The following is a 26,756-nucleotide window of genomic DNA, read 5'->3' on the forward strand; positions in this document are numbered from 1 at the left end:
ATCCAGGCAGTGTTTTCCCAGCAAACAGTGCACCCATCCAAGTCATAAGCAGCCAGTTTCTCCAGGAGAATGCTGTGGGAAACTGTGTCAAAGGCTTTACTTTACATGTGGACAACAGTTAAAGGAAGCCACCTAAATCACTATTCAATGCCTCAAAGCCCAAGTATATAAGAAAAAGCAGTCAAGCACTTTGCTTAACAAAGAAATTTTATACTGTACAGTTTCTCTTCAAATCCCTCTACTCCAGCTGAAAATAGTGTATTCAGCTCAAAACTTATTCAAATCACCTTTGTGATTTGAATTTTACTGAATTATTTATTTGAAATTAATTCAAATCACCTCTCAGCATCCCACATGAGAACTGGAAAGGAACAATTAGAAAACCTACTCCGGGTTCAAAGGCCAAAAAAAAGCTACTCAAGAAGACTGAAGACACTATCCTTATACTAAACAGACACACTAAGATTGAATATAACTTTAATACCTGATAATATGTAGAATAGTATTCATATTTTAATTCCATTTTCTTATTAAGGCATAGGATAGAAAGAATGGACAAAAAAACAAGAGAGCATCATCACCAAGCAAACTACAAGCATTAAAATCTCTATTTACTTTGAGTCTATAAAGCTTTTGTCTTCAAAGTGAGGAATACTCTAACTTCACTCTCTCTGGATATTTCACGTCTTCATGACTATGTTAAGGTTTCCATACAGAATAAATATATAGTATCAAGAGTGAGAACTCTTCCTATTATTCATAAAGTGTGTCATCTTTTTAGGCAAAAAAGATTTTTTTCCAAAGACCCTTAAAAGCTGAGGAGGTTAGGCATCCCAGGAGTCCATGTTTATCCTCAGATGCAGAGATATGAACAAGTTCTGCTTGTGCACTTGGCAGACTGGATGCATCCCAGGAGCCATAAAACTGCACTAGCATGGTATTATGCTCTACTATAATGTCAAAGATTATTACATCAGCCACAGCATAGTATTTATATGGCTTCCAGACTTCAAGTCACTCAAAAGTCTACCTTAACCTGTTAACACCTGCAGAATATATCTGCACCATCTGAAAGGACTGGAGCTAAATGTTTCCAGAAGTTTTATTGCAAAAATTTTCACAATGGAAGTTTTTATTTTTTAAATCATCCTTAATTGTTTTACTGTTCAGTGTAAAAACAGGTTATTGGGATATGATTTTGACCCATAATCTTAACCCTGGGGTTCTCTGGAAAGCAACAGCATAGAAAGAACTATGAACATTGTCAAAAAAACAATTTGAGAAAAAAAGATTGCGAGAGAGAGAATGAAAACCTTCAAAATATAAGCAGAAAAGTATAAATGCTATTAAGCAATTTTTACATTCCCATTAGGGAATATTTTGCCAAAAGCTGAGCTGTGGTCACAAAAAAATAAACACCTAAAACCACTCACCTTTGTGAAATTTACTTTTAAAATATTTTTTTTAATGTGATCTAAGAGGATTAACAAACTGTAAGTAAAAGGATTAATGAGGCATGCGACTGAGACAGGAAGAGATTACCAGAAAACCCTAGTATTATTTTGTAAAGAAAGTTTTGTAAATACTCCTGAGAAATTTTACAAACTTCCCCTAAAGCAGAAGTAATCCCCTAAGTATTTAAAAAACACAAAATACATTCAACATCTCACAATTACTCCAGCAGTTTTTTTCTAAAAGCATGGCTCATTTAACAATGGCTTTATTTTCAGACCAGTTCACAAACAAGTTTTTCCGTACTGAAACTATATAAAGCTAAAGGAAAAGTAGAATTTTAAAGCTACGATAATCATTAACAAGATTTAATACACTTGACAATCCTGCTTTTCTTGGTTATACTACTGCAGAGATTTCTGACATTACTTAGGCCTTATCTTCAAACACAATTATAACTTTTTATTTTATTTTTTTTTTAAATAAGAAACCACAGACAGTTTCACAGCCAGTTTTACTTTTGCTTGCCACTGGAGGTTATATCAGGACACAGACTACTGTAGGAGACTGGCTCACTCCTCCTTCTAGTGCACTTAAAAACAATCAAGCTAAGTTTCTTCAAAAATCCAGTTTTCAGTGAAGTTCTCCTTTAACAAGCTCCACAGAAAAAACCATTATTGTGATATAACAGCCTGTTTTTGAGAGTTATCTATGAATGCAAGTTTTCATTACTTACAGGAAACCTGCAACATTCATTAGTTTGCAGTAACTTGCAAGATTAAGATATCTGTAACTGCCTTAATATGCTTAAAGTAATTTAAAGAACTCCACTCATTCTAAGGAAAATTAGCTGCATCAAAAATCTTTAATCTCTTAGCCCTAAAACCCAATTATTTTCTCAGTAGCCCAAAGTTTAATTCTTTCTATGTACTCTTTATGGTCGTCTTTTCACAAATTAAATGAGTGATACTTGTCTACAGTTAAGCTGAAATGGAAAGCTGACAGTTAGAACAGGCCTAGGTAACCTACTTAGCAAGAGACTACCAGGGCATAAATGAAGTTATTTAGCCCCCCTGTGGCTGTACTCAGAACTTTAAAGTCATCAGTGAAGTATGCCACATCCCTTCAGGATTACAAGATACAAGACAAGTGTTATTACCTAGTGGAGTTGTCATTTGACAGTACAAGTTCTATTAAAAAAAAACAGAGTGTCCTCTACTGACACAAAAAGGTTCTTAAAAATTGAATACTAGTTGAGGAGGATGGAAATATGCAAAAGTATAATTGCTGGCTCTGTTAATTAGCTACTGACACTTTTTTTTTACATGAGTGCACAGGAATACAGTTACAATAGATCAAACTCATCTGCATGTTGTATGAAGAAATACTGCTTTTCTCTAAGAAAGAACTACAATCCTCGAGCATTGAGTCAACATTAAAAATACCAAAGGCTGGGGTTAGAGGCAGAAGACATTTCAGGAATCAGAACAGCATTTTTCCAAGGTAGCCAACTTGAAGATCAGATAAAGGGTTTTCATTTAGGATAATTTCTTGTACTTCAGTGAAAATAAAAAAAGGATGGAGAATCTATAGGTAACACTCCAGCTGTGCTTTAGAAAAACTTGAGAGTAAGAATTTAAGCATTCTCTGGAAGATTTTGGAACCGACACTGAAAAACTAGCCATGAGGGCTTAAAGCAAGTCAGAATCATTCTTATGAGAATAAAGCAGAGAAAAAACTGTAATTCACTAGAACTATCACCTTACTTGATAGGATGGTCCATTTTTAAGACATTGATCGCAAAAAAAAATTCTCAACTGTGACATCAATACAATAAAATAAATTTAAAATTAAAATAAAAAAAGGAAGAGCAAGAACATACAACCAGCATTTCAAGTACAAATCAGTGTTTGGGAAGGGGGAGGGTAAAACAGAAATAGTTGTTGTCAACCATGCCTAGCTGTCCTATCTTACCTTTGATTGGATCAACCCTCCTCAAATAGGGCAATCCAGGATTATTAAGGGGCCTACTGAAGAGAAAAACACTAACTCTGTAGACAAAGTATTTTAGGAGTGTTGCATGCATGGGAAAAAGGAAGTTCACAAAATAGAAGGAAACAAAATGCACACACCAAAATTCATAGAATATTTATAAAACACTGTCTGACGATACCTTTTTAGGATACCTTTACTCATTTCTTTATCCTCATGGAAACAAAGTTCCACACAACTGTTTGCTATACTGATAAGAGCAAGTTAGATTTTTCTGTATACATTCTATAATGAACTAAGTGAATTTTCTTAAAATTAACTCTCTATAATTATAAAGTGTAGCCCTTTAAAATTATTATCTTGGAAACATTTTCAGATGCTAGGTTGTCACTCTAGAACCAAAACACCTTTTTCTTGGATACCAGAATCAATAAGCACTAAGGTAAAAATGGCTGCACGCAAGGAAGACTCTGTAATCTTTTCCCCACTTCTAATAACCTTATTCTTTTCATACCATCCAACTGCAGTATGCTGAAGCACCTTTCACATCCAGTCTGAGATCCAGCCTCAGTGCCTCATCCCACCTTTTATCTCTTTGCAACTGCCTGTCATTTGGCCAACAGAACACGTTAAAAATGTATCCAATCCTTGAATCTGCTCTTTTCCTACAGAGCAGTCATACATTTCCAGCTTTAAAGAGTTAGCTCTTGCCATCTCCATAACTGTATTAACTGAATCTACATTATGTTTTTCAATGGCTGAGATTCAGTTAGCAAAAATCCTAAGTTGTTATTTCAATCTATTAAAAGTCTGTGTACCACATTTACAAAACACCAGGTCCCAAACACCTCAACTTTTTTTTATATTTTGCATTGCTTATAAAACACCAAGACAGACTTTTCTTCCCTCTTGGATAAGCATATTTATTCAGGTTCAAGATAAATCTTCCATTCTTTGCTTTAGGAGTTTACATTTTAAAAGCAACAGCTACGCTGCAGTAACTGCACATGCTGCCATCCATGGTTAAGATAACCCAGTTTATGCTGAGATGATTAACCTCAAATTAATGTTATTATTTTAGTAATCTGCATTCTTTCCTGCTGCAGATCTTGTCAAGAAAAAAAAAAGTATTTAAAACAATTTTTTATTGTAGCGTTAAGGATATATAAGACTTTGTACAGATCTAAATTAGGTGTGTGAAGACAAGATTCTTTGGAGTCAAACCAGGAAAACAGAAAAACGGTTTAAGTGTTCAGATACCTCCTGGTCTTGCGTGGGATCTTGTGTCTATGTTGTATTCCATCTAACTGAAATTTCAAAACACGCACTTCAAGGTCACACGAATCCATGTGAGAAAACACTATTACTACGCACAGCTGTTGACACTACACAGAATTGATTATAGGTCTTTTCCTATGCATACTTGGGAGTAACTTGAATTAAAGTAAATAAGGTAAAACCCAGTGAAGCTGTCATACCTATCACACCTGCAGGTGCCCCAAGTGATACAAAAGTATACTTACATTAGAAGTTATATAACCTTAGAAAGTAACTGGAATACAATGTAGCTGCGTGTCCTATTTCCAGATCATTTTTAACACATATCTGTTAGCAGTTGGACTACTACAACAACTCTAAGCTGTTCTTCCACATAGACAGCTAATTACTTTAATAAGATTTTAAACCAGTGCAATTATTGCCTAATTTTTCAAGTCCATTTCATTTAATTTCAGTCTGTTTAAAACAGAAATATCTCCTTCAGTATCAAAGTCACTAGAAAATAAGAGCTCCAAAGCAAAGCCAACTATAAAAGCCAAAAGAAAAGTTAGCTTCACTCATTCTTTAATTCTCACCAGGGCTGAGGCAAGTAAAATAAGGGTAAAAAATTAAGACTGATTTGAATTCCTTCTTCATCAAGAAGGCCACAGATAACATGAGAAGCAATTCTGAAATATTTATGTACACTTATTACCTAGAGCTGCCGTTTACTTTGTACGGCGCACAGTATTCCTCTGACAGCTGCTGTTACCTTTCTCTCCCCTGGAACAACGGTTGGCAATTTTGAGTATTTTTTTTAAACAAAGCGGTCCTCAACTCAGACATGCCTTACAGATCTGCGTATGTCACCCACCAACTCCCTTTGCCTGCAGGCAGGCGGCTTCTGCGCCCACCAGACCCCTGCCCGCCGCGGGCCTGCCACGCCGCCCGGCCTCCCAACGCTGCCTTCGGCCTCGTGTCTCACCGAGCGCCTTGGTGTGCGCCAACAAACCGCAGTTCCCCGCTAAAGCACGACCGCAACGCTCTGAACAGGGTGGTCGAGGGCAGGGGGGTATTCTTTCCCTTCTGGTCTGTGCAGCTCTTCGCCCTGACCTAGGGGTGCGGGTCAGTGGCCGCGCCGGAGGGCTGTGGATCAGGCCCGCGGACAGGGGTCTCCGAGGAGACTTCGCGCCGCGGCGGGGCCGGGCCACCGCGCCAACCCAGCTTCGCGTCGTGCTGGCAGCGCGGCCGGGGACGCGGCGCCGCAGCCCCGGCCCCCCCGGCCCGAGGGAGGGGGCGGCCGCGGAGACCGAGGCGCCCGCCGAGACCCGGGCGGAGGCGGGCCGCCCCTGCCTCTCACCCCCTCCCCCGCCGCCGGTCCGCAGCGCCCGCCCCCGCCGCTCCCCACACGGACGGCCTGAGGCGGCGGGAGCCGGCCGAGCCGAGCGGCGGCGGCTCCTCGCCGGCAGAGGGAGCCGGCCCGCGGCCCTGCCCGCGGTCCCCCGGCGTGGGGCGGGCCCGCCCGCCGCGCTCACCCGGCACGGACCGTCCTGGAAGACTCGCGGGTCTAGGTTGCAGGCGATGGTGGCGGTGGGCAGGTCCCGCAGCGCCACCGCCTCCATCTCGCCGTCAACGAAGCTCCAGTCCGTCTCGTCCTCGGGCGGCAGCAGCAGCGCCTGCGCCTCCGCCTCCTCCCCTGCTCCCCCGGCCGGCGGCAGCTGCCGGAGCGGCGGCTCCTCCTGTCCCGCCGGGCCCCTCCCGCCGCCGCCGCCGCCGCTCTCCATGGCCGGGGGCGAGCGGAGCCCCCGCGGGGCGGGGTCCGGCGGCCGCTGAGGCAACGCGGTGCGCCTCGCGCCGGCGGCTGCTCCTCCTCGCCCCCCCGCCGCGCGCGCGCGCCGCCACAGCAACAGGTGGCCGGCCCGAGCGAGTCGCCGCGTCCGCCATCTTGAGTGAGGGCAGAGGGCGGGCTGCGGGCGTGAGGGAGCCCGCGGGACCGGGGGCGGCCGCCCGTGGGGCAGCGGCAGGGGCACGGGGGGCACGAGTGGTGGCCCGGGCGAGGTGACCCAGCAGCTGAGGTTGAGGCACACCATGCCTGGTGAGCGTGGCCACTCGGGGCCAAGGTGACTGGCCGAGGCCTGCTGCAGCCACACACTTGTGTTTGGTGGCCGACTGGAGCAGGGAACAACGCATCGCGATTTGAAGGACAAGGAATATTATGCAGCAAGCAGATGAATAACACACACACACCCCTTATTCATGCCCTTACAAATCAGCCAAAGGTCACTGTCATGTCCATCTTAATTCTCTCACCTTCCTCGAGGGCAACCCTTGCAGTTCTGCAAATGGTTCACTGAACATTTAGCAGAAAGGAAGCATAAAAGAAAAAATAAAAGGCCCTAACATAATTTATACTGCTGCATCTCCTTATGCTGGCAATTGACGCAGCTCATCCTTTCATTGTACTTTTTTCAAAAGTTGGGCCAAGGCCAAAAGTCTTTTGACTTTAAAATTTGTGGAAGCTGGCATATACAGCCATGTCTGCACTTTTCTCCTTACTGTGGGCGTGAAGGAGATGTTTTCTTACAATGTTTCTTCTTTACCTGTGTCAATAAGGCCATAAAAGACAGCTGCACCTTCCCCGGCTACCTCAAGGAACTGCTTGTGTCAGACATTTCCTACATACAAGAATGAGGTTTACCTGGTGTTCTGAGCTGGTTAGTCCAACCTAACTGACCTAGACAAACAGTTCTCTTACGTACATATACGTAGCATCCCCTTCCAGGGGAAGGCCCAAAAGTAAGCTTCAGAGGTCACCGTTTCTTTTAAAGTTATTGTGACATTCATGTATATCTCAAATGTCCTATACTAGCACAAGGAAAACGTGGAATAGTACAAGGCAGTAAGGAGTGAGAGGATGCTGGGCAGTAGCTGGCAAAGTACTAACTTAATATTCTACCCCTGCAGGGCTGCATAAGAAAGAATGGGGTCTAAAATGTGGAAAGAACAGTCAAAAACCTGTTTTCTCACCTGAAACCTGCTCAATACCAAAAACTTGGCTACTAGCAAAATGTACTCCAGTTCCTGTAAAGAACAAGAACTGGTGGCAAAAATATGGGAATTCCTTCTGACAATCAGAAAGCCTCTGAGGTGCTAATCCAGTTCTCATTTCCAGTTACAAGAAGCTTCTCAAAGACATGAATGAGGAGACAGTTGACATTTATACTACAGCTCAGTGTCCCAGGGCTTACTTAGAAAGTAACATTTCATTATGCATAGTGATCTTGTCATCATGTGTCATCTATACAAAGACTGAAATAAAATTGTTTCATAATGTCTGGTTATCTAGATCACAGGTTTCTAACTGTATTTGTGTAGATAGCATGTTAGCGTGCACTTGGAAAATGTTACTATGCCAAATACAGGATTGGATTTTGTAACTGGACTATAAACACACTGACGCAGCCTATGATGGGTCACTTGTTCTGGTACAGCAAATATTTTCAGTGATGTTCAAAGTAAAATACTCTTACAGATCTTTTCTTCCAAAATGCAGCAACACGAAAAACTAAAGTAGGTGAAAACGTAGTTCTGACTGTCGTGAATGCTGTACCACCTACTGATCTGCACTGTGCTAAGTTTACAGCAGAGGCAACAGCTCCACCCCATGAGATACCACTGTTGCCTTATCTTAAGTTAGCACTGCTGACCTTTTTTCCCCAACAGCCCAAAGACTTTAAACTGATGAATTACTGGTCTCAGTACATTTTAATGAGATCTTGCAGGATTCAACAAGAAGGAGAAAAATACCACATGAAAAGATAATTTTTTTCCTTCTCCCTCCTCTTCTGTTAGAAGTTTCTTCAGACTTTCTAATCTGTTTTGAACCATTTAAGCCTTGTTCAGGAGATAAGCTCACATCTTAGATACAGGATATTTTTGTGAACAGTTGTGCAAAGTGACATAAGCCTGTAAGTTCTCACATCAGTTTTCACAAAAATTCAGACAAATGGTATCTTAAAAGTCACATATATGAACAAGTTGAAACTTTTTAATCCTAATTTAGCATTAAAACCCCCAGACAAGCTGATGCCATTTTTAACCTTATTCTTTGATTTCAGAGTTGCTTCCTGACAGGAGTGGTGACACTTGCCTCTTTGAGAAGAAGCTATCTGTCTGTTTTCTCTGTATCAAGAGCTCTAGCTCCCTACACAAATCCCATTGAGGAATCTGAATGGAAATCTGCTGTTACATATAGGTAAAAAATTAAAGTCAAGAAGCAAAACCTGCTGACAACAAATTCCCACAATTGCAGCCTGCCACCTTATTATTACGAAAGCCACTGAAAAATACTAATCTACCCACAATTGGTCTAATGGCATAAGCCACCCTCCAGCTGGTTATTGTAACTCAGGTGTCAGATTTGCGGGTGAAAATAAGTTATTAATTGTATTTGTATCATAATACTGCCTGAAGCTCAACCGAGATCATTATCACTTCCTACCAAATGCTGCAGTACTCCACAGCCAAAGGACCTATCTGCCCTAGGGGTTTAAAAGTTCAGACAATTCAGAGAAAGCAAGCATTGCTTTCTCTAAATTCCACCCCCCAGCATTAATTCAGTCATAGACTTCAGAAGAAAAATTAAACCTGAATCTCCCTAAACTCAGAGTTTAATGACAGATTCGTTCTCTCTTTTTGTTACATATGAAGGTAACACAACATACACTTTTGACTGGAAGAGCCGGTAAGCCAAGAAAAAAACAGATCTTCACCCCTAGGTTCAGCTTTGAAGACAGAGTATATCGTTCAGTGTAAGTGACAGTGATTAACGCTAATGATTTCTTTACACGCAGGAATAAAAGATGCCTGGGGTAAATCGCTACATGTGCACTAGAACAGAGCCATTTAGATGTTTTAAACAATACACACTACCATCTAGTGGTAGAAAGGAAAGCACGAAGGATGTCAAAAGGTCTGCATTCATTACATGCATCTGCAACGGAATTCCTCACTTCTCAAGTGAAAAGTAGCCAACCAGAATGAAGAAAAAATACCCAACCCAAAACAAAACAAAAAAAACCCCACCAAACTATACAGAACTTGATTATAACTAAATGGAAAATGTTTGGAGAAAGACTGAACATGTGGCCCTATGGGCAGCTTTACTTCCTAAACCACTAATTTATTTAATATTTCTCAGAACAGACTTTCATTTCACCTATTTAATGGCTACACATAGGCAGATGTAGTGATCAGTTTGAACGCATGGCATTGATATCAGTGACAATACTTCAGAAGACAGTACTGCAATCATTCCTTGCCTATAGACCTTGACAAAGGATATGTGTATCTAAAATATTCATATATTAACACTGAAGATTAATTTTGGCTATCAATAACAGTTTAATTTTCATTAAAATAAATTTTCTTTGATTACTCCCATATCCTGCAAGTACAAATGCACATCCTGAGCATCTTCCTTACATTGACATTGAAATATTTGTACTATCAGTTATTTGCGTATATATGTAACAGAAAATCTTGATTTCTTAAACCTTAACCAAATAACCACCTAGATTTACAATAACAAATGTCCAACACATTCACTGATTTAAAAGCTCAAAGCAACCCAGCCATCCAGTTGAATCTCAAAGATGGGTCAAAGGAACTTGATCTATACTCATACTTTCACCACAGTCAAGCATGGCAAACCAGTATATGATGCAGCATTTTAGATATTTACTTTATGTCTCTTGTTAGATCATACAAACTTCATAAAAGCCTGGCTGGTTCAACAACACTGACTTCTGGCCATCTTCTTTATTAAAAAGGTTCACGGAAGGGGTTCTCAGGCTCGCATGTGGAAGGGCATAACTTAAATATGCCAGTCATCTTTTAAGTCCAGTTCTTCTGTTGGAGGGAAAACACCCATCGCTGATTCCTTCCCAGAGCCAGGAGGACCTTTCCACACAGTGATGTCTGCTTTGTAGGCTGCCCAAAGAGCTTTACCTCCTGCATTTCCTACAGCCATTCTGAACACCTTTTTTTCTAGGAGGTTTCACTAAAAATCATAGTAAAGTCTTCAGTTTAACTCTTTCAAGTGCTTATATTATCTGCCAAGCATCCTCTCTGGGCTAATTTCTTACAGATGGACTTGTTCCTCTTAAAACAGACAGAGAGAGGTCTGACCCTCTAAAGCAGAGGTCCTCAAACCACGGGCAAGATACAGCCCCCCAGGGTCCTCAATCTGGCCCCCGGTATTTACAGAACCCACCCCCACCCCCCACCCCCGGCTGGGGACTGGGGGGAGAAACCAAGCAGCCACAGATGACCACCTGCCACTTAATCTGCACACCAGCTCCCTGTTTAAAAAGTTTGAGGACCCCTGCTCTAAAGCAAGACAGTCATTTTAAAGTAAATATATAAAGTACACAAAATCTTTTACTTTAAACTCAGTCTGAGCAAAGCACATGCCCCCAAAAGGAAATAGTTACAAAGAAAATCCCCAGACTTCTTTAACAATTTGTTCTGATGTTAAATGTTGTTTTATTAAAAATTTTGTTTTCTTTCTAGCTTAAATTTGCCTGGTTCTCACTGATAGCCATTCATTCTTCTCATGTTTTTCTCCACTGTAATAAAAAGTCTCTCGGTGCTTGATGTTTTATGTTGATGTCCCTCCTCACTATTATTTTTGTTCAGCTAAGCAGATCAAGTCCTGCAAATCTCTCAAGAGTCTTTTTCCTCTTAGAGCTGTTGAAAGTGGTTTCACGCCTGATCCGTACTTATCACCACCATGTTCCCTTGCCTTCCCTTGACTTAATCCAGACATTCCAAGGGATTCCCTTTTTAGAGTGTCATCACCCTTGCCCTCAGAGGGTCTGGATGCCACATCCAGTGCTGCTTGCCAACCTCCTACCATAGGATCATGCCCCAACACTGCCTTTCCTCCTGGATGCCTGCAGTTGTCACAGCTGCTTGCTTAACTTGGCTTCTCTCCACCGATAGCTGCAGTAACCACAGCAACCAGGTGTCCTGGGCGCAGTTTGACAGCCTTCCCCAAACATTACCAAAGCAAACACATCTTAAAAAAACATCACCACAGGTCTGATTTTTATTGGCTTAGAACAATTTGTATAGTTCACTTTTCTATATGTTTTTTGGTCTTTTTAGCCAACAGCATTCAAGGAATTGCTACAGCCTGTATCGTATCAATCATCTACATTAGCTATTTCCAGCTGTATTGACTGAAAATATCTCATGACTCTGGCTCTAATAGCACAATGTCTCTAACAGCACAACCTAAAGGGTTATTTCTGATAGCAGTTCAGTGCACTGCATTTGCCAGTACAATATGCCGTCCTGGTTTTTTTTCCCCCTCCTTCTTTAACTTGTGCAGACTGATCCTTTTTTGTTTTAAAACCACAGTAGTGAGAACAAGAAAGCAGAGTGATAGCCTCTTCATCCCATATTGTGTACATGGGTCTTTTGTAGAAGGACCTGGCACCCACAGGAGGGGTAGGTTTAGCTGGAGTGCTTTTGAGAAGAACTGCTAATGTTTGGAAGAGTAGGAGTTGTCCCAGGGCAGAGGAGAAACATACAATTAAAATGCTGTTAAATAAAATAAATGCAGTGAAGCTAATGTTTCTTTACCTTGGTACTGGTAGGAGGCTAAAAAAATCTTGAGGTGCAGAAGCTAAGGCTTGTTAAGGAATCTTTGAAGGGGTGGGTGATGTGCAAAGCTCATGGAACTGATTCAGGTCAGTTGCTTTGTTAAATGTCTATCAGCACAATCTCTTCTCTTCTATACTTATCTTCCCCTTCTCCCATGGTTCACTATGCTCCTTTCCTGCTGCTCTTCTCAGTAAGTTGCTCTGGAATGCATATTCCTATATTTGCATTGTGCCTGGCAGGGCTGGACTCCCAAGGTCAATGCCACCTTTGGATGCCACCCCAGATCTCACAATGATATGCTTTTCATTATACTAATGCAGCAGGTTACCGTGTACCTTTTACAGATTTATAAACTATGCTTTGGTAAGTCAGCTCCTAAATAGGTAGAAAAGAGTAATACATAGTAGAGGTAAAAGAGCCATTTATTTCAGGAGCACTTAGTAATTAGCCTGGTTACTGATTTACCATTGAGCTCATTTACAAGTGCTGTAGAACAAATGGGTTTTGCTGGTAAGCATTTCTGAAAAGGAACAATAAATATAAAAAAATTTCAACAAAAACTGTGTAAAAGCTGTTAATAGTAAGAATAAGGTAGGACTACTAATCCTAGGAAAAGAAAAATTAAAAAGAAGGTAAATAAAAGCAAAAGAGAAAAAAAGGAAAAAGAAAAAGAAAAAGAAAAAGAAAAAGAAAAAGAAAAAGAAAAGGAAAAAGAAAAAGAAAAAGAAAAAGAAAAGAAAAAGAAAAAGAGAGATTGTGGTATAGTCTGCATGCAAATAAAATAAAATGAACATTAGTGAAGAATGGACTGGGGCCCATACAGAACAAACTGTGTGTAATTCTATCCCAAGGCAGTGCTTGCCTTTTTCTCACTAAAAAGCTGCAAAAACAGCAGTTTCTTTGCTGATGATATGAAGAGATATTTTCAAGGCTATTATTACAATGTATAAAAGTATTTCACAAAGCTCTGCTGAAGTGAAAGCTATATATTAATTTGTAGACAACTATATATAGGTGTGATCTTTTTTTCTAAAAAATTAGATTTTTCAGATCTAATGAATTGAGTGATTTAACAGCAAGTGTAACAGTCAGTCTCAAACTAGTGCAACACTGGGAACATAAGACAAATGATCATTGTACCTCTTGATTGCACATGTAACTTCTCTATCAGTTAGGTATTAACTCAAATAATTTTATTACTAGTTTGAAATATTCCAAATCTTATTCTCCAAATCTATAATTATTTTTAAAGCTATAATAATTTTAAAAGTTCTTTGAGTTTTGCAAAGAATAATTTTATTAAAAGCCAAGTTAAAGTGGAAACAGTACAGGATATGACTCTTTTACATGGGAAAAAAAAAAGCTGTTAAGAGCTATGAAAGGTAAACTGAAATGTAAAACAGAAGCAAGTGTATGAAAAAGATCAAATGAGCTGTGATTAGGGATTAAATATTAAGAAACTATTTCAAGAAGCAACAGGCACAATAAAATAGGAAACTAATTTTTAATAAATGACAGTTTGATGTAATAGGAATTAAAATATTAGAGGTGTTCCAGAAAATTTAGACAATTTATTAAAGTGAAGAAAACCTCTTGGACCTTAGAAAAAGCTTTGAATTATTTTCAGGTTTCACAGTAAAATGCTCTAATGGGTCTAACTAGGACTTCATATATGATTTTGTAAACCAGGTGAATGTGAGAAAAGCAGCATTTGTAACACAGATAACATGAAACATCATATGTAATTTATCCACTTAGTTTTGAGTATACATATGTCTTGGGCACTTTGCAAAACAAGTAATGGCGTATTTTCCTCCCCAAAGAGCTTTTGTTTTAAGGACTTGTTTTCAGATGCCTTGAGCAGGTGAAATTCAGCTGAAGCTGGAACACTTCACCACTGTTGAAAACTCACTCCCCAAATTCAGTGCCAGAGTATGTGTCAGAAAATATAGGGAGGGAGGAACGATGAGGATGACAATAATGAAATCACAGTTACTTAATAAGACCCAAATCCTTGCAAAGACTCTTAGCTTTAAACATATCAGTAATCCTATTGAATCATGCGCAAATCAAGATGGTCCTTTAAATAGTGTTGTGTGCATCCCCTTCCCTAAGCAGCAGTGCCTGAGGTAGTGGGCGGGAATGGTTGACAGGCATTTGAAAGTGGTGGAGAGGAGGGAGTTCAGTGATGTAAGTTTTACATGGATTTCCCAAGCAGAATCAAAACCCTGGGCAGACGTCCAGAGGTGTCCAAAATGAGAGTAGGTCCAGAAGTCAAGCCAGACATACTGTTAACAAAAAAAGTGAGTGCTGAGCCAGCCTTGTTTAGCTACCAAACAAAATGATAGGAGGCTACAGCGCAGTAATCAGACTTTCTAGGACCTTGATGCTTCTGGGGAACTTTCAAAGTTACTATTTTACTATTTGCAAAGTTACTAGTTTACTATTTGCAAACCACTATTTTATTGAATTAGATATGATACTTGACAATAAAAAACTACATATAAGCTTTGTTTGTTATCTTGTCCGAGACACATAGAGGACATTATTGCTTCATTAAAATAGTGCTGCTTAACAAAAATAAAAGTAAAAAATAAGAATAGGAAAGTCAAAGACATTTGGGGAAATTAACAGATTTTAAGTACTTAAAAAAATAGTAAGCAGTACAGACTTTATTTTTGAAAGTTTTATTGTTGGTATTCTTCTATATTTTTAACACTTTGTAGAAAGATTCATTCAGAAATGAAGTACAGGCTGCTTTGGCACCTGCAGCTTTGTGGGATGCCAGGAATTTGGCAAACTGAGTAACAAAGAACAGGAAGAGAGGGACCAGTAGTATCTGACAAGAAGGTGCTTCTGCTCTCCTCTCTGCTTTTTCAGCCTTGGTTAGAGGTGGCTTGGCTTTCTGTGCTTCCTAGCCCAGCAACCAGGCTTTTTCCAGCCTTGCACGTCTACATCCCTACCTTGTTCCCAAGCAGACTGCCTCTAAGCAGCTGGGAAGGGAGCCGATTGCCCCTAATCAGCTTAGTGCTGGGAAGCTCAGAACACTAAATACAGATGGTATCACCCCCCGCAACATGCAGCATGCTGCTGCAATTTTCAATGAGGCATCTCTCCCACTTAATTTTGTTTGGTTAGAAGGAACACACTCTCAATGAAGCAACAGAATGCCACACTGAGTTCTTGACAGAAGTTTAACCAGGGACTTCCATAGCAAACATACATGTATTTTGAAAGCAGTAAAAACTACAGTTCTCCAATACCATTGTTTCCATTTGCAACTTTGTCTTTGCCATAGTTGAAGTAACGTATTTTAAATAGGAGAACACAGAACTGGCTTACATGCAAATGTTAATACAGTTTTGGGTTTTTTTTTTCCATCAGAAAGAGCTAGACAGTCATATTTTTACATGGGATAATGTTTTATACCACAAGTAATATGGGTTAAACCACCAGCTGCAATAAAAATAATGCAGAAAAAGTGATTGGGCTTTGGCCCACATTTTGCTGACTGTCCACTTTCAAATTCCAATGTGTAAGGAAATCACCTTGGACAGGATTATTCTCACATGAGTTTAGATGTGTCCAGCACAGACTTCATCTCCCTGAGCCAGTCACCCTCAGGTCCTTGTACACTCAGTGTAGAGAAATAGGCACTTTTCTGTAAAGGACAATCTACCCTGCTTTAGATATCTACCTTGGGATGAGAAGAGTCATTTCACTGACTCTGCTTACTAGATCTCTGTCAGCTGTCTGTCGACATGCAGTTTATACCTGTCTGTGTTTACTCTGATAAATCCCTCCCTCCATCCCACGGTGGGGAACCCAATTAAATGACACCCAATTTCCAAAGGTGTTGCTCACCCCTATATCCCACTGAGATCTGTGCAAAATAGCAGTTACTCAGCATCTGGCAGAAACAAGCAGAATTCAAATCGCAGCTTTCGGCCTGGGGAGACATAGCTTCACTTCTGAAATGTGGCAAACTCAGGGAAGAGCAGATACACATGATGGATGAAACAGCACAACTTCAGCCAGAGCAGGCACCAGCGAACAGGCAGAGCAGGCTTCTGTGGGAGGCAGCAGCCTGCACAGGGAGGCAGAAATGCCACGCTGACTCCATTACCCCAGTTCACTTATGGTGAACCATTAAATACTCGGCATATGTGTATTTGGCACTGCACAGGAATGTAAACTAGAGTTGCAGAAGCATGAATGAATACCCTGGTCTGCTCCCTTTGCAGTGGGGCTAAACTGTCCCAGGAGTTAGGCAGGGTGGTGGGGAGGCTCTCTCCAACACCCTTGTAAGGCAAGAGGCCTTTTTTCCTTGCCTCAGGCTGCAAAAATTACAACCTTGATCTGCAACTCTGTACAGTCAGGGCAGAAAAAGAAGCTACAATAATCCAGGCAAGTACAGCCTAACTGATAACCCCCAGGGATATAACTTGTTTGCTAACAGACTATAAAGGGATATTCATGTTGTCCACTAATGTCTAACATCTGTGATATTTAATTACCTGAACTCATCTTTTAAATGAAGAAGGTGTGCAGTAATCCTTCCTGAAGCCGAACTGAGAAAATAATATTTATTAGTTGAGGGCCTGTTTTAGAAACAGATGGGGTATAAAGAGCTTGAAGATAGTGTACAGGAGTGTGAAGCAGGAGAGATTAATTGTTAAGTAATTGAGATAGAGGGGAGGTGTGTTGAATTCCGAGAGCACAGAACGTCAGATATGCAAAGCTCTGGGATTTCAGTGGGACAAATCTAATTTTAATGGTGTGTTTCCAAAGCTGCCTTTGTGAAATCACGATGCTGAAGAGTGACAAGGAGCAATGTTGGGCTGTGGGCAGCTGTCCTCTGAACTGTGCCCTCCCCATCCTTCTTTACCCTGTCCCCTACCTCTCTGAGTTCCTACTTGGTCTCTCTTGCTTGTGTGGGAACCTCATGGCTGGAGCACCAGTAACATTAACCCAGTGCCTGCACATGTCGTTCTAGCACTAGGTCTCAACATGAGCAGAATTAGAAAAGTTCCTATACTTGAGGAAAAATTCAGCAAGATCTGTCAAAAACTATTCAGTCTTTACCCCATAAATATGGTAACTGTACCAAGCAGTATACGTCAAACTTTTCTCTGTCCTACAAAGATAATTAACTTGGCTATGTCAGCTGTTGGCCCTTTTCTGCTCTGCCTTTGTCAGACTTTCATGAGTATTTAAAGAGCTAATCTTTTGTTACACTTAAACATTGCCCAATGTTAATCATCAGGCAGTATTTATCACTGAAATATTTAATATTTTTTTTGCCAGCCTTGAAATCCTCAACTTGTATTGTACTAAGAGCTACAGAGCAGGGAATAGGCATATGAAGAAAAAGAAGATACTGATATTAATGAATAAGCTCTGCAATTAATAAGTACCGGTGAGAGACAATCATCTTGCAGTTCCATCAGATCAGCAGGATGCAAGTCCCATGTCAAACTCACAACCTGAGCAAAACCTGAAACTGATACCTGAAGGAGGTGTACACAGAAAGTGGTGCAAATCCAAGGGACAGTTGAAAAAAAGAAGCACTTAAGCACAGGCAGCTCCAGTGAGCCAGAGGAGGCTGTGCCACATGGGGCTGCAGAGGGAACCCAGCTGTTGGGGCCCATCAGCTACCAGAGCTGAGCACAACTGAGCTCATGGGGACTGGGAGCAGGAGGGGGCTTCCCAAGGGGTACAGCCAAAAGCAGTATTCATATAAACCCAGCCAGCTGACTTCAGTGGCTGTGTCTATGACCTGCAATCGTTCCTCCTGCAAAATTCCCACCACTTTCATGCCATGGATGTTGCTTTGCTCTTTATTCCCACTGTGAAAACCTGAGGTGAGCCTTCTTCCTTCCAGCCAGCGTCCTATCCAGTGCTGGACAGCAGGCAACACGGCAGTGCTTGTGGATGGTCTGTACAGTTGAAGACAGCTCTGTCTCGTATCTGAAAGCTTTGTAAGGTGGGACTTGTATTGCATCTGGGGGATGCGGCCAACCTTCAAGCTAAGGGTTAAGAACCCTTCAGCAAGGGTTACGATGAGTAAACCAATATTATCTATGTAGAAACAGAGATGACTGAGATGTATCATTCTACTGATACCAGAACCGTAAGAAAGAAGTGAAATAATTGCCTTAGGATGAGCTGCAAGACCTCCACTGCCAGATGCTGAGCTGCCATTCCTAAATCTTCAAGAAACATCCCTTCCGACCACAGCTGCCCCGTTCTTGTGTCTCACTGGCAACACACCTCTAAACGAGCATAAATTGTATGGAAGATGGCTGTAGGATTATTTATTTGCCTATTTGTTTATTTTTATCAGAGCAGGTATTTGACCTGATAAGATGGTTTATTCTGCAGTATTTCCCATCTGAGGGAAGATTCTGGCTGCATCTTCTCCCTTCCCATCCATTTCAAAACCCTGTGTTCAGTTTTTCCCCACTCTTTCCACTCTCAAATATAAAAAAGTGTCTTTATATACACACACATAAAACTGTTTAACTGCATGGGTTTTAAATATCATACCTTGCTCCTGTCAGCTAACTTTTCCATCCACTTTTCTGTCTGTACTTAGAAAACTAGAACTATTTTCCATTCAAATAGCTTAAGTAATGCTTTCAGATAAATCACTTCTGAGCAGAGTGCAACTAGAGCAGGCTGCATCTCCTGGAAATTGACTTCTTGTCTACAAGCAAAACTACTGAAGCTTATCCTCACACCAGAACCTGCTGATCGTCTTTTTTTGTGTGCAAAGTGCCTCCACAAGACAGAGAAATTACCAGAAGTGTGAAAAAATGTCTTTCATCTGGAACAGAAGGCCTGCGGGATGAACCAGCAGCTGCCTTACCCAAACTAAAAGTTACCACTTCTTTCACACCAGCTGCCTGCTCTGCACAGAACATGGTGTTTCTCGTCAGGTTTGAATGCAAACTCTCGCAGAGGCATATGGCACTTGGCATGGTCTCATATGAAGGAAAGGTACTTAAAAGTACGTGAATCGAGTTTTGTTACGCAGCATTTGGATCTTCCCTCTTACAACTTCTGCAAGTTGATAAGGTTACATTTTCCTTCTTAATAATGTGACAGCTTGAGAATACATTTCAGAAACTCTGTGGCTGCTGAGACCAGGCATAGGTTCACCTGTATTTTTAAGAAATCCTGCAAAACTTGTTGGGGCTCTGCCAATTTCAGCCTGTCAGCAGCAGTGGGGGTATTAGTAGTTCCCTTCGTAAACCTGGAATTGGGAAATGGCGCACCTCTCCGTGTTCCAGTGGCCAGCAAACCCTCAGCCCTTGGGTGGCTGTCACCCCCACCTGCCAGCGGCCCCAGGGCTGGTGGGTGCCAGGCTGGTGGCGGGGACAGCAGCAGGGTGCCTGGAGGGGCTGCTAGAAACACTGTGCCTGAGTGAGCAGCGGCAAAGGGGAAAAGCGAGGGCAGAAACGGGGCTCGGGGAGCTTTGGGGTGTGAGGCGAGGCCCGGGCACAGCAGGCAGCAGGTGCCTGCCAAGCGTGCCCGGTCAGCCCCGGGGGGGCGGCTGGCGCCGTGCGGCAAGCTTTTGGCCAGCGGGCGGGGAGGAGGGGGCCGAGGAGGGGCCTGGCAGCGCTCGGTGCCGCCACGGTCACGCCCTCGCCGCCGCCTCCCGTGCCAGCTGCAGCCAGGACCGGTGTGGGGAGGTTCGCCGAGGCGGAGGGTCTGGGGCGGGGGGCTCGCAGGGCTCACCCCGTGCGGGGGCGGTGCGGAAGGAGGAGCGCGGGCACCTGCGGCTGCCGCCTCCCGCACGGACACACGGACGCGCGTGCGCAGACGCCGCCGTCCCCCCCGTCGGTGCCCGGCGCTGATCCCGGCGGCGGCGGCTGCGCTGGTTCCCGCACGTCCCGGCGGCCCGACGCGCCCGCCCCGCTGCGCTCTTGGGCAGCGGCCTCGGGGGAGGCCGGCATGGCGGAGAGCCCGGGGCGGCCCGGCGCCCCGTCGCCGGAGGGGAGCGACGTCCCGCGGGAGGGAGGCGATGAGGAAGCGGCGGCTGGGGGGGAGCCGCAGCCCGGGGCGTCCCCTGAGGGGGCGGCGGAGCCTCCGGACGGGCCCCCCGCCGGCGAGGCGCCGTGGCTGAGCGGGGAGTCGGCGGCTGTGCAGGAGCTGTCCGCTGCGGCGGTGCCCCCCGGGGGCGGCGGCGGGACGGGGAGCGGCGCACCCGAGGGGGCGGCGGAGACCCCGGGCGGGCCCGGAGGGGAGCGGCAGGCACCGGCGGGGGCTGAGCAGCGAGAGCTCCGCGGGGGCAGCCCGGGGGCCGAGTGTCTGCCAGGAGAGCAACTGGTGGCAGCGGCCGCGGGGGTAAACGCGGCCGAGGGCTCCGCAGTGGCGAGGGCAGACCCCGAGGACGTGGCGGTGGCCCCAACGGGGACGGAGCCCAAGGAAGCAGCCCCGGCGGGGACAGACTCTGAGGACGCGGCCGTGGCCCCGACGGGAGCGGAGCCAGCGCCGGCGGGGCCAGACCCCGAGGAGGCAGTGAGGGAGGCAGCTCCTACGAAGATAGACAGAGAGGAGGCAGGGACAGACCCCGAAGAGGCAGTGAGGGAGGAAGCCCCGGCGGGGTCAGACCTTGAAGAGGCTGCGGCGGCAGCCCCAGAGGGGAGAGACCCCGAGGAGGCGCTGAGGCAGGCGGTCCCAGAGGGGAGAGACCCCGAGGAGGCGCTGAGGCAGTCGGTCCCAGAGGGGAGAGACCCCGAGGAGGCTGCGGCGACAGCTCTGTCGGGGAAGGAACCCGAAGAGGCGCTAAGGCAGGCAGCCCCAGAGGGGAGAAACCCCGAAGAGGCTGCGGGGACAGCTCCGTCGGGGAGAGACCCTGAAGAGGCGCAAAGGCAGGCGGGCCCAGAGGGGAGAGACCCCGCGGAGGCTGCGGCGAGAGCCCCGGCGGGGACAATCCCCGAAGATGCAGTGTGGGAGGCAGCCCCGGCGGGGACAGTCCCCGAAGATGCAGTGTGGGAGGCAGCCCCGGCGGGGACAGTCCCCGAAGATGCAGTGTGCGAGGCAGCCCCGGCGGGGACAGTCCCCGAAGATGCAGTGTGCGAGGCAGCCCCGGCGGGGACAGTCCCCGAGGAGGTGGCGGCCCCGTCGGGGAGCGAAGCGGCTCCCGAGAGCTGCGGGGAAGCGGAGGTGGCGTTGCCGCCCGGAGGGGAGGCCGACGGCGGACGCCGGTCGCCGGACGGTCCCGACGGCGAGGACGGAGCGGAGGCGGCGGAGCGGGGAGCCGCTGCCCCGACGGGGGCAGGAGCGGGAGGCGCGGCCCCGGGGGCAGGGGAAGGCGGCGCGGCGGCGGAGGGGCAGCGCGGCGGGTCCCCGGGCCCCGAGGGCGGCGAGTGGGACGCGGCAGGTCGGAGCCTGAACGGCGTGCGGGGCCGGGCAGAGGACGAGGAGGACGAAACGGGCTCGCCGGCCGCCCTGGAGGAGGAAGAGGAGGACGAGGAGAAGCAGGAACACGACATCTCCCTCTTCGTCAAGGTAGGGTGTGAGCGGCTGCTGGGGAAACCTGGGTTCGCGACCCTCCCTTCCTCCAGGAGCCCGTGCAGCTTCTGTGATGAGTGGCATCTAAATGTGGCAGGCAAAGCTGATTTCGTTATTAATGCCCCAAATAAACTTGCCTCTTGCTCCTCACTCCTTCAGCAGGCAGCAGGCAGGAGGGGACAGGGCTCCCCGTGCGCTGGGCAAAGTCCAGCGCTGCCTGTCCCCTCGGCCCTGGGGCTGGTGGTGCTGCTGGACCCAGAGAAGCACAGACCTGACCTGCAGGGTGGTCTCCCCCATAGTTTCCCCTCATGGATTCTGTGCTGGGTTACTTGAGGTTTCTCTAGGTTTAAATGGAAAGGGTGTGCAGGGAATCTATCTCTGTTTCTGTTGTCTCAGGAGCTCTTTCTGCTTGTATTCTCCTCACCGTGGGCCTGGGGCAGGGGTGGGGATGTACTCGGCAGCATCTGTTTGGAATCGCTAGCTGTGACTTGTTCTTGCTTCATTCTGAAGATTTTAAAATCCCTTGAGAACACCTTATGCCACTATGGTCAACACTTAGATAATTGCCCCAAAATTTGGCAAGGCTGGATTCAAAGAATCAGTAAATTGCCCAGCAGTGTAGCATCCCTTGTACTTGTCCACTTTGTATATGTTTGGGCAGGGAAGAGTTAGGTTACAAAGAAATGGATGAAAAAGAGAAAAATTGTAATGGTCTTAAAACTAGTTTCTGGTATTTTATGGTATAGAGCTTTAGGGCTTTTCTAGCTTGTGCCTGGAATTCCACCAAAATCAGTGGAACTTGGCATGGAAACAGCATCAGTCCACAGAGATGAAATACCAGATGTGAAATTTCTGTGCTTATAAACCATCCTAAAGTGTTTTCTTCCCTCTTTGACCTTGCTGGACTAAGTAAGTATGGAGCGTGGTGGGATATTTTTTTCAGACTAGGCCTAAAATTAGGGAACTAAAACAGGGAAGCAGAAGGCATTTGGGACCTTCTCCACTACAGGCCATAACTCCCGTGCACATACTGTATCTCCTGAGTTGACTGAGGCTGCTTCTGTAGCAGCCAGAAATAACCGTGAAAGAAAAAATCATTGGCAACCTTCTGGGTGAGAGGGCTTCGGGCCGAAGCAGTGTTCATACCTTGGTTTATCCCATCTCAGCACACACTCCTTTTTTTCAAGGCTGAGCCTCCTTTGAACTATTGTTATGTAGGAAAGGCTGAGGAATGCGCTGAGGCTTATACATAGCAGTGTTGGACACACTGCATAGTGCCCTACTGGAAAGATGAATGATAACGGCTGATGTTGGTGAATGTGCCCCAGTTGCTCCCCTTAGCATGCAAGCCGGGATGTATTCAGTGGTCCAAAAGCAACTCTGTACGTCAGGTTGGTGTATGGCAGCGAGATGGTAAGACTGAAGCCAAAATGTGATTTTGTGTCAAACAGCAGGACCTATAACTTGAGCCTGGCAGAAGTGATACACTGACATTCTGGCTCACAGATCAACAGCCCCTCTTTGCAGAGACACTTTTGTAACTTCTTAAATTCTTGTTTTATGCTCTTATATCCATCAGGGAATGCTGGAGAGTGGCAGAGGCTAAAGTCATAAAGGCTACGTGTGCATTATTGCACTTCAGTGCATGCTTTATGGAAGAACAACGTGGCCAGAATTAGAGAGCAGCCTATAACAACAGCATCTGTTGTGACTGTGTAGTCTTCAAATATTAGGATTAAGCATGGGATTTGAAAATATTTGTGAATTATTAAAGGCAGAAGAAGGAGCATTTTTATGATCAACTTAGCATTAGTAACTGAAGAATGCCTAGAAAATAATACAGCTGCTTTTCTAATGATTTTATTGGAGAAGTTTTACAAGGCTTGAATATTTTACCTCACCTAGAACTAGTTTTTCTTTAGTTGAGATCAGATTAGTGTTATAGTTTGAGATTGGCATGAGTTTCTCCAGTTTAATGGTAGAAAAAAAATGCCTACTGGAGAGCTCAGCATTTCCATATCCACCAAAATGTGCCAGGGCCGTCGTGCTGGGAAATGAGGAGCATTTCTCTTTCCTCGTGTCAGCAGAGTTCATGTTCATGCTGCTTTTGCTGTTGCCTCAAGACGCACTTGCCATCTTTCTACCCTTCTCTTGGCAAAAGGGAAGGCGACAGAAGGAGAATGGAAGTTCTCTGTGGTGGCTTAAAGTAGGTTTTAGGAGCGCATACATAATGCAGTGCTTAAATAGCTGCTGATGTATTTTGATGGGGAAAAAGAGGGAGAGCAGTTTCCAGTGTGGGACAGCATGAACTCTGGCATTTGAGGACTGTTGAATGTTTGTATCAGACCATAGCATGTGGTCCACAGATTTGGTGCTCTTTCCTGAGAAATTACTAAAACTTGAGGGTTAAGGAAGTGAGATGATCCACACTGAATGCAAAGACTTTTTTGCAGCCTGAAACACTTCCCTTCAAATGGATGTTTCTAATGCATGTGACCATGCCTCTTGTGCTCCATTATATCACTACTCTGTACCTGCCTGTTAGCTCTAACGTGCTTTTGAGATGTTGACACCCACCTCTATTTTGCAAGTGCCACTGACCTCTTTCACCCATCTGCTGCATTTCTCAGCAAGCATCTTGTGTGCTTTCTCCCATGCAGCTGGGGACTTCCTTGTAAATATATTATCCATCAGCTCCCTGACCTTCTTCAAACCACTGTTTAAGACTCTGCCCTTCTACAGTGCCACTACAAACTGGGGAGTGATTAGGCTGTTTTAAATACTGAGATTGTTGTCTGTCCTGTTCCTAACTTCTTTTTGTGCCTATTTCTGTTCATTTCAGCTGCCTGTTGATTTCTGGCATATTTGTAAGTGGGCAAGGTGGGGATTGTCTACCAGTTTTCTGTGCCTGGATGCACAGTGCTAGAGACAGGAGGGCTGTGCCATGATTTGATAGCACAATACAAATACGGAGAAATGTTCAAGTCCCATAGTAGGAGAAAACTCACAAGAATACAGTGATAGTGATTGAATGATCCTCACAGTTTCCATGCTAAAGGTGCTTGGTAGTCTTTCAGTAATAATGTTTCAAGAATAACAAACAGGAGGATCATCATCAGAAAGAAACTTTTCAGATATAGCTTGTTTTTAGAGGGTTTGTTAGTTTTGGTTTTGGGGTTTTTTTTTTCTCTCTTCTGCTTCCTGCTGCTTTGCATTGGTTCATTTATTTCTGCATATATGTATTTGAATGTTGCAAATACCCTGTCGCCTTGTGCCTCCCACTGTGAGGTGGGTGGCAAAAGTTCCTGGTAGCTCCACAAGCACGAATACCAGCAATTGTTCTTCTAAGCTGATTTGGGTTGCTATGTGGTGCTATGTGGTTTGAACTCAAAGACACCCAGGATCCAATGTTGAGACCTCATGCTATCTGAGATACTCTAGCACTTAGCAGGGTAAGCAGCATCTGTAGGAGATAATGTCCTTCTGGATCAGCAGCTCGATATCAGATGGACTACACTAAGACGGTTGTTTGAGCAACTGAACTTAATGAAGCTGAACTACGTAAGACTCCTTGGCTATAAAAGCGAGACCATATCAGAATTGCTTTGAGGGTTTCACTAGGTAGTTGCTTGATTTCCATTTTCCCATGAAACAACATCTGTCATATATTTCCTTTAGATAGTAATACTTGATATTTTTGGTGTTTCAAAGTCAAATGTTTGCAAAGGTCATCCAGATATGCTTTCCAGTTGGTCTTTGGTAATTCACTTATCTGGCACCTTGGGTAGGACACTGTGTGGATGTTGAAGTTTGCTAGCTGGTTTTGTAAGGTCAGTGGTATATGTGTGCTTCTTTTCCCTCCCTCTTCTGTAGCAAAAACCCTTTATTTGTCAGAGAATTTCTGTAAATGTCATAGATTTATCCTGCCATTTGAATATAGTGGAACTTTCACTAAACTTCTTTGGTTAATGTTAAGCAATTCAAACATTTATGTAGGACTTAAGAGTTTATTTCTAAATTCAAAACAAAACAAGATAAAACCTCCAAGGTTACATACCAATGAATGTAAAATTTTCTTACAGATAGGAAACTTAAACACCAGAATTGCAACTGCAGATTTCATCATTCTAAAGATTTCTAGGGACAGTGATTTATCTGTAAGTGCTGAACACAGTCAGCCAACACAAGGCCTTCTCTGAAATCGCTCATCTTGCAAAACATTTCTTGCTTAGTTTCTGGGTTAAATGGTATATAGTAAAAGCTGACCATGAGCTTAAGATAATAGATTTTATCCAATGAAAAGTAATGGGCTTTGTTCAGTTTTGTGACATTCTTGGTTTCTAAATCAAAGTAATTTATCTTCATTCAGAGAGCTGTTTTATCCCTACCAGAGACCAAGGTTACTTTACTGAAACAGAATTTCCTTGCAGCGTTCCTGAGATGTGTTTGACTGACTTGACGTACTTAGAGCTGTGCTGAATTATCAAAGTGCCAATAAATGAGGAAAAAAAAAAGCCTTGCTGTGAGTTAGAGGCATAGGAACAACAAGTGTTTGCAGCTGTGCCTCCAAACACCGCCGTTAGTGTATCCAACTTAAATGGTAATGGGTGCTTCATACTAGAGCACAGAAAAGAATCTTCTTTTCCATTATGTGATGGGCCTGTGGTCTATATATAACTTTAATTTGAAGTATAAACTGAACTTCTGGGCTTTGAATGTTGTTGGTAAGAAGCCCATGGGCAGCAGGAGCTCAGATCCCTGGAAAAAACCTCCTAGACTGTATGCCCGTTCAGTGGTCTCTGTGCTGTACCTGATGCCTGATGAAAACATTTACAGTATAATCACTGAGTAGGTATTTCTGC

At 44.2% G+C, this 26,756-nt stretch overlaps 2 protein-coding genes across 4 annotated transcripts in view; one reads left to right on the forward strand and one right to left on the reverse strand.

The window, feature by feature from the left end:
- Positions 1 to 6,940, reverse strand: part of RCAN1 (regulator of calcineurin 1) — a 43,068-nt gene extending 36,128 nt beyond the window's left edge. Inside the window, 2 exon segments of the mRNA XM_080374732.1 lie at positions 6,237 to 6,354; positions 6,356 to 6,940. Of these exon segments, the coding sequence (XP_080230858.1) occupies positions 6,237 to 6,354; positions 6,356 to 6,891 (654 nt within the window). The 5' untranslated portion in view covers positions 6,892 to 6,940.
- Positions 6,941 to 20,047: 13,107 nt separating this feature from the next.
- CLIC6 (chloride intracellular channel 6) overlaps positions 20,048 to 26,756 on the forward strand; it is a 36,641-nt gene continuing 29,932 nt past the window's right edge. Inside the window, exons 1-2 of one of the 3 annotated variants that reach the window (XM_080374712.1) lie at positions 20,050 to 21,081; positions 21,124 to 21,891. In XM_080374712.1, the coding sequence (XP_080230838.1) occupies positions 20,332 to 21,081; positions 21,124 to 21,891 (1,518 nt within the window). In that variant the 5' untranslated portion in view covers positions 20,050 to 20,331. Of the gene's footprint in view, positions 21,892 to 26,756 lie in introns of all 3 variants that reach the window. The other 2 variants (XM_080374713.1, XM_080374711.1) reach the window with 2 other exon arrangements.

The sequence above is a fragment of the Falco punctatus genome, assembly GCF_963210335.1.
Source record: "Falco punctatus genome assembly, chromosome: 2".
In the NCBI taxonomy this organism is placed as follows: domain Eukaryota; kingdom Metazoa; phylum Chordata; class Aves; order Falconiformes; family Falconidae; genus Falco; species Falco punctatus.